The 12,355-nt window shown below is 42.1% G+C and overlaps 1 protein-coding gene across 1 annotated transcript in view; it reads right to left on the bottom strand.

The window, feature by feature from the left end:
• The window catches only part of wdr90 (WD repeat domain 90), a 49,332-nt gene extending 38,652 nt beyond the window's left edge, over positions 1 to 10,680 (bottom strand). Inside the window, exons 1-5 of the mRNA XM_055924123.1 lie at positions 10,388 to 10,680; positions 10,129 to 10,220; positions 9,657 to 9,833; positions 3,466 to 3,604; positions 3,078 to 3,248 (exon numbers count right to left, since the gene is read on the bottom strand). Of these exons, the coding sequence (XP_055780098.1) occupies positions 3,078 to 3,248; positions 3,466 to 3,604; positions 9,657 to 9,833; positions 10,129 to 10,220; positions 10,388 to 10,400 (592 nt within the window). The 5' untranslated portion in view covers positions 10,401 to 10,680. The remainder of the gene's footprint in view (positions 1 to 3,077; positions 3,249 to 3,465; positions 3,605 to 9,656; positions 9,834 to 10,128; positions 10,221 to 10,387) is intronic.
• Positions 10,681 to 12,355: the final 1,675 nt, after the last annotated feature.

The following is a 12,355-nucleotide window of genomic DNA, read 5'->3' as shown; positions in this document are numbered from 1 at the left end:
GAGGGAAATGAACAAAGGATAAAAAGATGAGGAATTTCTTGAAGAATATTGAAGAGATAGATTAGCCTTAGAGCCAGGATAGAACCTTGAGGGAGGCACATTGAATGAACGCAATTGATTGCATCCCCCCACAGCCTGCTCAATTGCACTGTGGTTGAATTGAATAATTATTTTTGAAATAAAAATAAGTACTTCAAACTCAGGAGATAGCCATGAATAAGTAGGTTCAGCTGTTTTTGAAAAATTTCAAGTACCAAAAAATGCACCACAAATTCAGGAAATGGTCTGAAATAAGCAGGTTGAAGGTACAGCTGTTTAACATTTTCTAAACTAAAAAAATATGCCAAACTAAGGAAATGGTCTTGTAAATAGGCTCAGCTGAAGGATTTTCTGCATTTGAACTATTTCTATAAAAATGCAGAGATAAGGCCCTGGTATTGAACATCCTGAAGAAAATGAGCCCTTAACCGAAATATATTTTTGTTTAACTGTGGTAGCTATACACTCACCGGACAGTTTATTAGGTACACCACCCCGTTCATGAAAATGGATCGCTCCTACAGACAGTGAGTCACGTGGCCGTGGCTTGCTATATAAAGCAGGCAGACTGGCATCGAGGCATTCAGTTACTGTTCGATTTAACGTTTGAATGGGCAAAACGAGTGACCTAAGCAACTTTGAGCGCGGTATGATCGTTGGTGCCAGGTGTACCGGATCCAGTTTCTCAGAAACGGCCAGCTTCCTGGGCTTTTCCCGCATGACAGTGTCTAGGATTTACCGAGAATAGTGCGACAAATAAATTAAAAAACATCCAGTCAGCGGCAGTTCTGTGGGCGAAAACAGCTTGTTGATGCGAGAGGTCAAAGGAAAATGGCAAGAATTGTGCAAGCTAACAGGCGGGCAACAAACACAGATAACAGCGCAACACAACAGCGGCGTGCAGAACGGCATCTCGGAACACACAACATGTCGATCCTTGTCACAGATGGTGTGGTCATCTGCTGCAAAAGCCAGAGTTCCACTCCTATCAGCTAAAAACGAGAAGAAGCGGCTCCAGTGGGCACACGATCACCAACACTAGACAATTAAGGAGTGGAAAAACATTGCCTAGAACATGACAGCGAGTTCAGCTTACTTGAGCGGCCTGCTCAGTCCCCAGACCTCAACCCAATAGGGCATATTTGGGATGAAATGGAAAGGGCTGTTCGCAGCATGAATGTACCGCCGTCCAATCTGCAACAACTGCGTGATGCCGTCACGTCAGCATGGACCAAAATCCCTGTGGAATGTTTCCGACACCTTGTAGAGTGCCTCAAAAAATTCAGGCTGTTCTAGGGGCAAAGGTGGGTCCGCCCCAGTACTAAATAGGTGTACCTAATAAGCTGGCTGGTGAGTGAATGTTTCTACACTGAATGGGGTCTTAAGTGCAGTGCTCTGTTCACAACCACGCAGGTCTTGAAAGCTCCCCAGACCTGCCAACCCTGTCCAACTTTTTAGAGTACCAGACGCATGCGGCAAATTGGAGATTCATGTGCTTAGACAAACATTATGGATCACACCTGGTTCAGTTCAGTCCTCTGAAAAGGTATTTACAAAACATAAATAAAAATGTCATATTGATAAGTACAGAACATATAAAATAAATATGTTTTGTGGAATTAGCACAAATTGTCTGTATGTTTATTCTATTACATGTACAGTATAGAAAGGAGATAATTTTCTATAACGTTTTTCTTAGCACATGCCCCCAAGTTTAGTCTCTATAGTAGAGGAACGCTTGTCACCTCTCAAACAGGGCCAATCACTAGGGCCAGCTCACAAGTATTGGCTTTTTAGACACGGTTCCTAATCAACACTAAAAGCAAAATCATTTTGAAAACATTAAAACAAAAACAAATGATTGCATCGACACAGACCGCAAACTGACGACACAAAGCTTAAGTAGGCTACCGCAAAGGGAATCTGAACGCTGTTCGCTAGAAGAGTCCGCTGTTTCAGCCTACGTAGAGGTGCCTATTGTATTTCTTTGCAGCGCATACATAATTTCAGAGTTTTGAAGATGTATCAAATCTAAAATCTAGTGCAAAGGCATTTTAGAAGCATTGCCTCTATAGCAAATACCGGACACTCATTCATTCTTCATCGCGCAGTCTTCTAAAATCCCGACTCCATTTAATGCCAATATGTATATTTATTTTTGATTATACTTTTGTAATGCTTTTTGTGACGTGGATCATAATTACAGTTACAGTCTATCAGGTTGCGTGATGCTCGTAATGTTATGTGGAAAATACAACTAATGGGACGCAGCATTGTGCAACCAGTTATTTTTCGAACTTTCATTTAATTTCTTTCACTAGCAACTGCGAGTGAACTCCTGGTACTTTACAGGCCGACTACACCGCTCGCGTCGCGTGCGCAAGTGTTGTAAAAGAAATGTAGAAATCTATATTATTCAATTATTGCACCCACACTGCTCGCACATGCCAACGAGCGTCTGCGTCGCCAAGCGCTAACACGGAACCCAAACCGGCTGCGCGCGTGCGCCATCGTGCATACATTTATTTTGTCCCCCCACACCAAACGTGCTCACGACACGCAGGTTAAAATATCAAAACAAACTCTGAACCAATTACATTAATTTGGGGACAGGTCAAAAAGCATTAAACCTTTTTGCAATTTAGCTAGCTAATTTGTTCTATTTAGCTAGCTTGCTGTTGCTAGCTAGCTAAACCGACCTATTTTGTCTTTCAGTCACCCACATGAGTAAAACCAATGAGGAGATAGCACGCGACGCGAGCGGTGTAGTTAGACTGTAAAATAGAAGTCAGTTCTATTTGTGACGCAGATCGCGCTGCAAGTGCGGCCTCTCGCATCTCAGGGAACATTCTTCCTCAATGACAAAAGCTGACACATTACTACGAATAAAAAAGGTAACTAATAGCTAGTTCTGTGGAAACAAAAACATTGAGCCAGGAATTCTCTCTCAGATTGCTCACCAGAATGCAGTTTCATTTTGTGCACATACACAGTGATTGGTAAACCTGACATGAAGCAGGTTTGGGTCTCAGTCTCACCAGGGTCGAGCAACAGGTCACTGGTGAACATGTTTTTCACGGACATGTTGGCACACAGTTTGACTGTCTTCAGGTGGCTGTGGCGGCGGTTGAGGTAGACAGAGAGAACGTACTGCAGGTCCATCATCAGACAGGTCCAACGCACAGTAGAGGGGGCGGGACCCACCAGTCCTGGCCATTAGAAGAACTTGGTCATGATCAAGGAACACCACAGTACAATTGTAATTAGCTGGTTTAGCCATGTTCAGTGAAGACATCACAGAAGGCAAAACTCGCCAAATCTGTTTCAAATTACCAGCTTTTAGCTGTTACAATTCAACCAGTTTTGCTTGAACATGATTGTTGTTGTAACTGTGTCACTATGTTCAGTGAAGACGTATGTTTTTACCGTGTCTGGCTGTTTTTGCAGTGCTCTCGTACACCGAGCCCTTGGCCGCTCCACACAGGAAGGGGAACTGCAGCCAGGTGGCTGTGGACTTGAACTCCTTAAACAGGTTGGAGAAGGAGACACGGATCACCTGGCCCTCCTACAAAAAACAGCAGAGGAAACAGGGAGGTCAAATATAATACCTGTAATTCTTATGGTGGGGTTGTACTGGAAATTGGTAAAAATGTGAATACTTATTTGTACAGTTTAGTTCGTTTGAGGTACAATGGACTCTTAACAACGTGATGAAACTTTGCTAGTTTCTTGATTCGTCAAGGAGCAACAAAGTCTTGGGTTGCAGAAGTAACAACCCCCATAATGTAGCAGCAGCACACATAGAAATATAATTAATAGATTAATTCTGATTCTATGGCAGCACATGCAATCAGGAGCGAAGGAGAAAATGTGTGTCTAAAAATATGTTTTTATTTTTGCTATTCAAACTGTTACGGAGACCGCTTCATTAGTCTGGCCAATTAGTCATCCAAAATTCCAGGACAGTCACAACCCTGCATCTAGAGTGAGAATAGGTCATTGTTTTTGCTATTCAAACTGTTACGGAGACCGCGTCATTAGTCTGGCCAATTAGTCATCCAAAATTCCAGGACCGTCACAACCCTGCATCTAGAGTGAGAATAGGTCTATTTCACTCTTTGCAACCATGATGAGAGTGATAAGTGATCCACTGAACCCCTAGGCAAATCTAATGACAGAATGATATAGTGTGTCCAACTTTCAAGCATGGCTTTGGGTGCCCTTGGGTAGAAGAAATCAACCTTGTCAAAATGAGGTACTAGGTCTTGTGTATTGGGGTTCTGCCGCAGAGCATCATAGGGCTTTGTATGTGGTAAGATGAGCAAGTTCAAATAAATGGTTGAACTCATTCCTGGACTCCCGTCTCATTACTATAAAGATGTGGTTATGAAACTCACGAGACATAACAAAAGACTGCAGACGAGTGAGTCTGAACATACAGAAACTATTCTGTCTGGAAGAAGTCCGTTTCAACAAGTTTAAATTGTTATTTTCCCGTGGTACAGTCTAGGCTAATGTTAGCTCAGTGTATTGCTAGCAGAGGCAAGTGCAGTTGAACTAGCTAAGAGAGAGAGTAAGCATCGTTATGGACGGACGGAGCAGGGGGAAAACAATGAATTTTAAAGGGAGGAATATTCAGTGAGTAAAGGAAAATAGATGAAGAACTTTGAAATTAAAAAAACTGCTACATTAGCAAACTTGAGGATGAAACGTGAGTGAGATGAATGACGATCCCGTGACAGAGGAAAATATTGCTCTGGCAGAACAGAATGTTGCCATGGTTGAGGTGAGTGACAATCAGAAAGAAACATTTTGAGAATCGAAAAATGTTTGAAATTGTTGGAAACACTGGACAGTTTGATGAAAGCATTGAGCAGTGGAGCTCATATACAGAACGGTTTGACTATTTTGTTCTTGCAAATTACAACGATGAGGACAAAATTGTGGCTACATTTTTTTGTGTTATGGGGCCAGGGACATTTGGTTTGCTACGCAGCCTGCTACAGCCAGACATGCCAGGTAATAAGACATATGGGGATATTGTGGAAATGCTGAAAGGACACTTTTCACCAAAACCACTAGTTGTTGCTGAAAGGTTTAGGTTCCACCAAATAAATCTGGAAGAGAGAGAATCAGTGACAATGTTTGCTGCTGCATTAAATAAACTAAATCAGAGCACTGTGAGTTGAATGATGTTCTAAATGACACTACTAGAGACAGAGTGAAACTACTATAAGAACATTTTGAAGATAAGTACACAACGCAGAGGATGAGAGGACTAGGATTAACAATCAATAGGAGTTGGTTTTCAATTCAACATCTGTTTAGAATCTGTGGAATGTCACTCCTGAACTCAGAGCTGTGTGTGCTACGGTCTGTACATTGAGTCGGGAGCAGGACACTTATATGGCCATTGGCCAGTTGTCCTGCAAGGACTTCTGATTGATCAACCTTAGGCTAGGGTTATAAGTGGAATCCTGTTCCTTTGTTCGGTGGAGAAAAGCTGAGGAGAGGGGAGAGTGAACATCTACCTCCCAGCATAACCTCCCAGCATAACATCTTGATTTGTCCTTCTCAAATAAACCTATTTTTCTCCCCCTGATTTGCTTTGGAGTTTGTGTTATTGAAGAATAACATCAATTGCTAACACTACACAAGAGACTATTGACTTAAAGTAATCTGACCATGGTAAGGGCCATTGAAGTCAGTGTGTCCATGGACCTAGATGATAGAGGATCTGCAGTTGTGCACTTTTCCTGATGAACTCAACTGAGAATCAGAGACAGGGAAATCAAGGCACATGCTTCCGCTGTGGCAAAGCGGGACATCAGGGGGGGGGAGTTTGTTATAAAGACGTGCTGATGTAAGGACTACAATTGCCGAGCCTGTGATAAAAAGGGCACCGTCGAGCTCAGAGAAAACGTCAAAGACTGAAAACAAACAGACATTCCAACAAAAGAAAAATAGATGTTCACGCTATTGAGCAGGAGAACATTGAGGTGAGAGACTCAGACAAGGAAGTCACACTGAAAATCCTGACTGCTGTTGCTGGGGGGGGGGTGCATGGCTACTATGTCTCTCCCTTACTAGATGGGCAGCCAGTACATATGGAGATTGACACAGGGGCAGCTGTATCTCGTGTCAGACACAAACCAACGTTTTTGAAAGCACAACGCTTAACTTATACTATCAAACCAAAAATCGAGGCTGACTTCAAAGCTCTAGTTAAGAACAAAGTACTGGAGCTGGTCAGCGTGAGTGAATGGGCTACACAACAAAAACTACGAGAGATAGGCGGGCACCTCAACGCTTGGACTTATAGAATAGACTCTCCCAACAGTTCATGTAGGAGGAGTTGCGTACTGGGGTTGTGCCGCAGAGCATAATGGGGGTTCGTATGTGTTAAGATGAGCCCGTTCAGATAAATGGTTGAACAAATTCATGTCTCATCATGATTTAATTGTTATAAAGACGTGGTTATGAAACCCACGAGACAAGGAACCCAGATAGAGTCAGAGACAAGGTAGATGCGACAAAACTTATAATGGTGGCAAGAAACCATACGGGCAATCCCAGGGGGAAGGTCACCCTGACAAAAAAAGTGAATTATTACAAAATGAAACCATGCTCATACAGTAATTATCCTTAAGGTATATATACTGACCAAAAATATAAACGCAACATGTAAAGTATTGGTCCCATGTTTCATGAGCTGAAATTAAAGATGTCCCCCAGAGCTGTTGCCAGAGAATTTAATGTTAATTTCTCTACCATAAACCACTTCTAACGTTGTTTTAGAGAATTTGGCAGTACGTCCAACCGGCATCACAACGCAGACCACGTGTAACCAAGCAAGCCCAGGACCTCCACATCAGACTTCTTCACCTGTGGGATCATCTGAGACCAGCCACCCAGACAGCTGATGAAACAGAGGAGTATTTCTGTCTGTAATAAAGCCTGTTTGTGGGGGAAAACTCATTCTAATTGGCTGGGCTGGCTCCCCAATGGGTGGACCTATGCCCTCCCAGGCCCACCCATGGCTGTGACCCTGCCCAGTCATGTGAAATCCATTGATTAGGGCCTAATGAATTTATTTAAATTGACTGATTTCCTTACATGAACTGTAACTTAGTAAAATCGTTGAAATTGTTGCATTTATATTTTTTGTTCAGTATATTTTGAAGTGCAGACATTATTTAGGTACTATTCCATCTGCTGACATTTTACAAAAGTTCCAGGATGACAACAAATGTGTTACGATAGATGTTAATAAAGAAATCTTTAAGATTTGAATGTCAATGGGTGTAATATCCATAACGGTTGTATTTCCACTCTAAAGTAACAATGGAAATAACATCCTTTTCAAATGTTTCCTTTTTTTTGTGTTCAGCCAAGCCTTTCCTTCAAAATGCCTATTCATGTTGACCTAAGAGACTTACAAACTCAGACTTCTGCTAATATGTTCAGTCTCCCCAAAATCTTGCCCATTTCAACGCCAATATTTGGGTATACACTATATTCCAAGGGGACCTATAGACACACACATCAGAAGCTTCATTTACATTTTGTTTGTCCATTCTGTGAGGTATCCAAGTTTTGATTTTGCCTGCAAATGTAACATCCATGAAGCTGGAATCAACAATACCAGGCATGATTATGTCTGGTAACTTATCAAGGAGAGTTCCATGGTTGAATATCTGAACAGCACACGTATTCATAAAGGGTCTCGGAATAGGAGTACTGATCTAGGATCAGGTCCCCTACTAATCTTATTCCTTATGATCTAGAGAAAACTGATTTTAGACCAGCACTCCAACTCAGAGGCTTTATGAATATGGGCCCTGGCTAAATGCAAGGATATTAGAATAACATAATCCCCCAAAACCCTAGACAAGACAATAACAGAGCTGAATGTGAGACTCGAGGTGCTAAAACCTAGACTGTATTATAGAGACACTAAAACAACTAGCCTAATGAACTACTGTAGGCTTAAAACTTAGAGAGATTTATATTACTTGTTCAATAATTTTATGGATAAATCTAAGAAGCTTAGAAGGCTTATTTTCCCAATTAAGATCTCAACTAAATGCCATAATCCCCAATGAGCGGTGGCAAAATAACCTTGGGTTTTAAATCCATACGAATTTACAGCACTTCCAAAATGAAAGGTTGGGTATAAAACACATGAAGCAGCCAATTCTAGCAGGTAGATCAATACCACAAGGAACAAGTGGTGTTCTACTGAGAATCAGTTCCAGAGGCATGCTAATATACTCAACAAAAATATAAACGCAACATGTAAAGTGTTGGGCCCATGTTTCATGAGCTGAAATAAAAGATTCCAGAAATTCTCCATATGCACATAAAGCATCTATCCAATGTTGTGCACAAATTTGTTTACATCCCTGTTAGTCAGCATTTTTCCTCTGCCAAGATAATCCATCCACCTGTCAGGTGTGGCATATCAAGAAGCTGATTAAACAGCATGATCATTACACAGGTGCACCTTGGACTGGGGACAATAAAAGGCCACTCTAAAATTTGCAGTTTTGTCACACAACACAATACCACAGCTGTCTCAAGTTGAGGGAGATTGCAATTGGCATGCTGACTGCACGAATATTCACCAGAGCTGTTGTCAGAGAATTGAATGCTAAATTCTCTACCATAAGCCGCATCCAATGTCATTTTAGAGAATTTGGCAGTATGTCCAACCGACCTCACAACCGCAGACCATGTGTAACCACGCCAGCCCAGTGGGTGGTCCTATGCCTTCCCAGGCCCACCCATGGCTGCACCCCTTCCCAGTCATGTGAAATCCATAGATTAGGGCCTAATGAATTTATTTCAACTGACTGATTTCCTTATATGAACTGTAACTCAGTAAAATCATTGAAATTGTTGCATGTTACGTTTATATTTTTGTTCAGTATAAAAACAGGTATTGAGTGTCGTGGAAGTGGGAGAGAGAAGAGACAGACTGTTCTGAACAGTAATGTTATTTGACCTTTAACACGGCAAATTCCTTAGAATTATGAGGCATATATTTCTTTTATCAGTGCTATGCCAATCCATCATATTATCAAAATACTAAGTACTATGCCCTTGTTGAATAATAACATGCCTCACAACACAGAGATCCTATAAAAATCAGTTTTATAATGTATGTAATTACATGCCTGATAATGCCATTGTGTTCCTTCCTATTCTCGAAAACCCAACCCTAGGCAACTCAGTGACTAGGGTCTGGTTTGATGGACTCTTTTGGCATTGAGGAACTATGTCACTTCCTAGGTACGCTTGAATAAAATACTAAATATTTGCTAGCAAGATGGAGATCACAGAGGTTATTTTGCAAGAGGTTAGTTTTTATTAACTAGCTTAACTAAAACCACTGCAAATGTCCCCCCCCCCCCCCCCCCCCCCCAAACTATGGTTTTGAATCGCGACGTTCTGACATGTCTGCCTCGTGATTTGTTGGTTGAGTATTTTTTACGCTTATTGACGAAGGCAGTGACATAGGTCCTCAAACCAGACCCTAGTTCCTTCAATGCTGAACAATGCTGAATTCAACCCAAGAAAGGGCCGGGGTTGAAAACCATGTCCCCAGTCAGTACCTCAGCAGCGATGTCCAAATGCACTACAAAGTGTTTGGCAGGACTGGGTCTGAAGAGCAGATAGAGGTAGCGTCCTGTCAGCCCCAGGGACTGAGTGCTGGTCTTGGGCAGAAGGATGTAATTGCTGGCTGGAATGGACCCCCGGATCCGAAACACTGAACACATCAGTGTTTTGTCCTGTCAAAACGTCATAATCAAAAGTCACAATTAAAAGCAAACTGAAGACCTGGGGTGAATCTCAAAAGTAGTTTCTGAGTCCTCACTTCCATCTGACATGAGCAGGGGCATTGGATGAGAAGGTCTAAAGGGGGTCAACCTCAGAGCTTCTCTGATATTTTGAGGAGGGGAGAGAGTGGGCACAAGGTATTGTGTACTTTTGACATGATTGCCACCCCAGGTTGCCTCCTCTCTCCAATGCAGGATTGATTAATAACAGTGATTTGATAAGGTATAAGAGTAGAGTGTTGCCTACCATATAGGTTGTCACATCTCCCTCTCTTGAGGTCTTCTTCCATTCCTCAACTCTCATGTGTTTGAAGATGTTGACATAGGGGTGTTGCCACACTGTCAGGAACAATAAACATTGAATGGCACTAGTTTTAAATACTGTAAATGCATTTAACGTTAGCTAGTTGGAATAGTTGTCATAATTCATTACGCTGTTTTTTTAACAACTAGCAGTGAAATACGTTAGCTGGTAACCTGCAGTTATATGCAAATAAACTTTTTACCTCTCGACGTCATTGTAGCAATATGTCAGGGAGTCCTTTCAAGTTACTTAGCTAACGTTAGCTAGTAAGTGAATTCACCTGTTGATATCTGGCAAAATATGTACTATACTGCTGTCAACACTACCTTTGGTAACAAATGTACCATCAACATTTAACGTGCTTTAAGAAAGAAGTACATATCTTGTCTCACTCCATATTTTCCTTTAAATTTGTGCAAGCAAGGTTTTTTATGTTCTCCGCCATGTAAACAACAGATTTTGGCATGGCAATCTGTACTCTCCCGCTACAATCGCCGCTGTTTCCAACGGTAATACGTAGTCACGTCTTTACGTCCCACGGTGCCTCTGGGAGCGGTAGTTCAGGACCATAGAGAGCAATAGTAATGGCGTTGTTTTGTAGGCATTAACGCCACCATGGCTCGTTGTGCAAATTAATGTGGTTTTGTGGTAAACACAGGTTTATGAGATCTTATACGTTTTGCTCTATGTGGTAATCTTAACTAACATCCCATTTTGGGAATTTCTAAGCATTTATGCAATCAAAACAAGCACACAAATGCTTCATATTTCATAAAGGTAATGTTAACTGACTGATATATCATAGAACAAAACATACACTATATATACAAAAGTATGTGGTCACCCCTTCAAATTAGTGGATTTGTCTATGTCAGCCACACCCGTTGCTGACAGGTGTATAAAATCGAGCACGCATCCACGAAATCGCCATTGACAAACATTGCGGCTGTAGAATGCCCTTACTGATGAGCTGAGTGACTTTCAACGTGGCACCGTCATAGGCTGCCACCTTTCCAACAAGTCAGTTCTTAGAATTTCTACCCTGATTGAACTGCCCCTGTCAACTGTAAGTGAAGTGCAAATGTCTAGGTAGCGCCAAGTGCTGAAGTGCGTAGTGCTTAAAAATGGTCTGTCCTCAGTTGCAACACTCACTACTGAGTTCCAAACTGCCTCTGGAAGCAACGTCAGCACAAGAACTGTTCGTCGGAAGCTTCATGAAATGGGTTTCCATGGCCTAGTAGCCACACAAAAACCTAAGATCACCATGCGCAATGCCAAGTGTCGGCTGGAGTGGTATAAAACTCACCGCCATTGGACTCTGGAGCAGTGGAAATGCGTACTCTGAATTGATGAATCACGCTTCACCATCTGGCAGTCCGATGGACGTTTGGCTGATGCAAGGAGAACGATACCTGCCCAAATGCATAGTGCCAACTGTAAAGTTTGGCGGAGGAGGAATAATGGTCTGTGGCTGTTTTTCATAGTTTGGGCTAGGCCCCTTAGTTCCAGTGAAGGGAAATCTTAAGTCCACAGCATACAATGACATTCTAGACAATTCTGTGCTTCCAAATTTGTGGCAACAGCTTGAGGAAGGCCCTTTCCTCTTTCAGCATGACAATTCCTACATGCATAAAGCAAGGTCCATACAGAAATGGTTTGTTGACATAGTGTGGAAGAACTTGACTGGCCTGCACAGAACCTGGACCTCTACCCCATCGAACACCTTTGGGATGAATTGGAATGCTGACTGAGAGCCAGGCCTAATTGCCCGAAGTCAGTGCCCGACCTCACTAATGCTCTTGTGGCTGAATGGAAGCAAGTCCCCGCAGCAATGTTCCAACATCTAGTGGAAAGTCTTCCCAGAAGAGTGGAGGAGGGACCAACTCCATATTAATGCCCATGATTTTGGAATGAGATGTTCGACAAGCAGGTGTCCACATACCTTTGGTCATGTAGTGTATAAGATCTCCTAAACCTGTGTCTATCCCAAAACTCCATTCTTTCCCCATTAATTTCCCCCATAGGAATGGTTGAGCCAGAGAGTATGAGGCGAAACAAGAGGTTTTACTCTGCCCAAAATCTGTCCACAGAAATAAGCCCATGAAGTGAGGATTTTTTATATGGAGGTCAATGAGATAAGAGTATCAAATTTGGTCAACAATAAAAAAGT

This window comes from Salvelinus fontinalis, chromosome 1 (assembly GCF_029448725.1).
Source record: "Salvelinus fontinalis isolate EN_2023a chromosome 1, ASM2944872v1, whole genome shotgun sequence".
NCBI lineage: Eukaryota > Metazoa > Chordata > Actinopteri > Salmoniformes > Salmonidae > Salvelinus > Salvelinus fontinalis.
The sequence above is the reverse complement of the archived record's forward strand: the minus strand, read 5'-3'. Positions and strand labels throughout refer to the sequence as shown.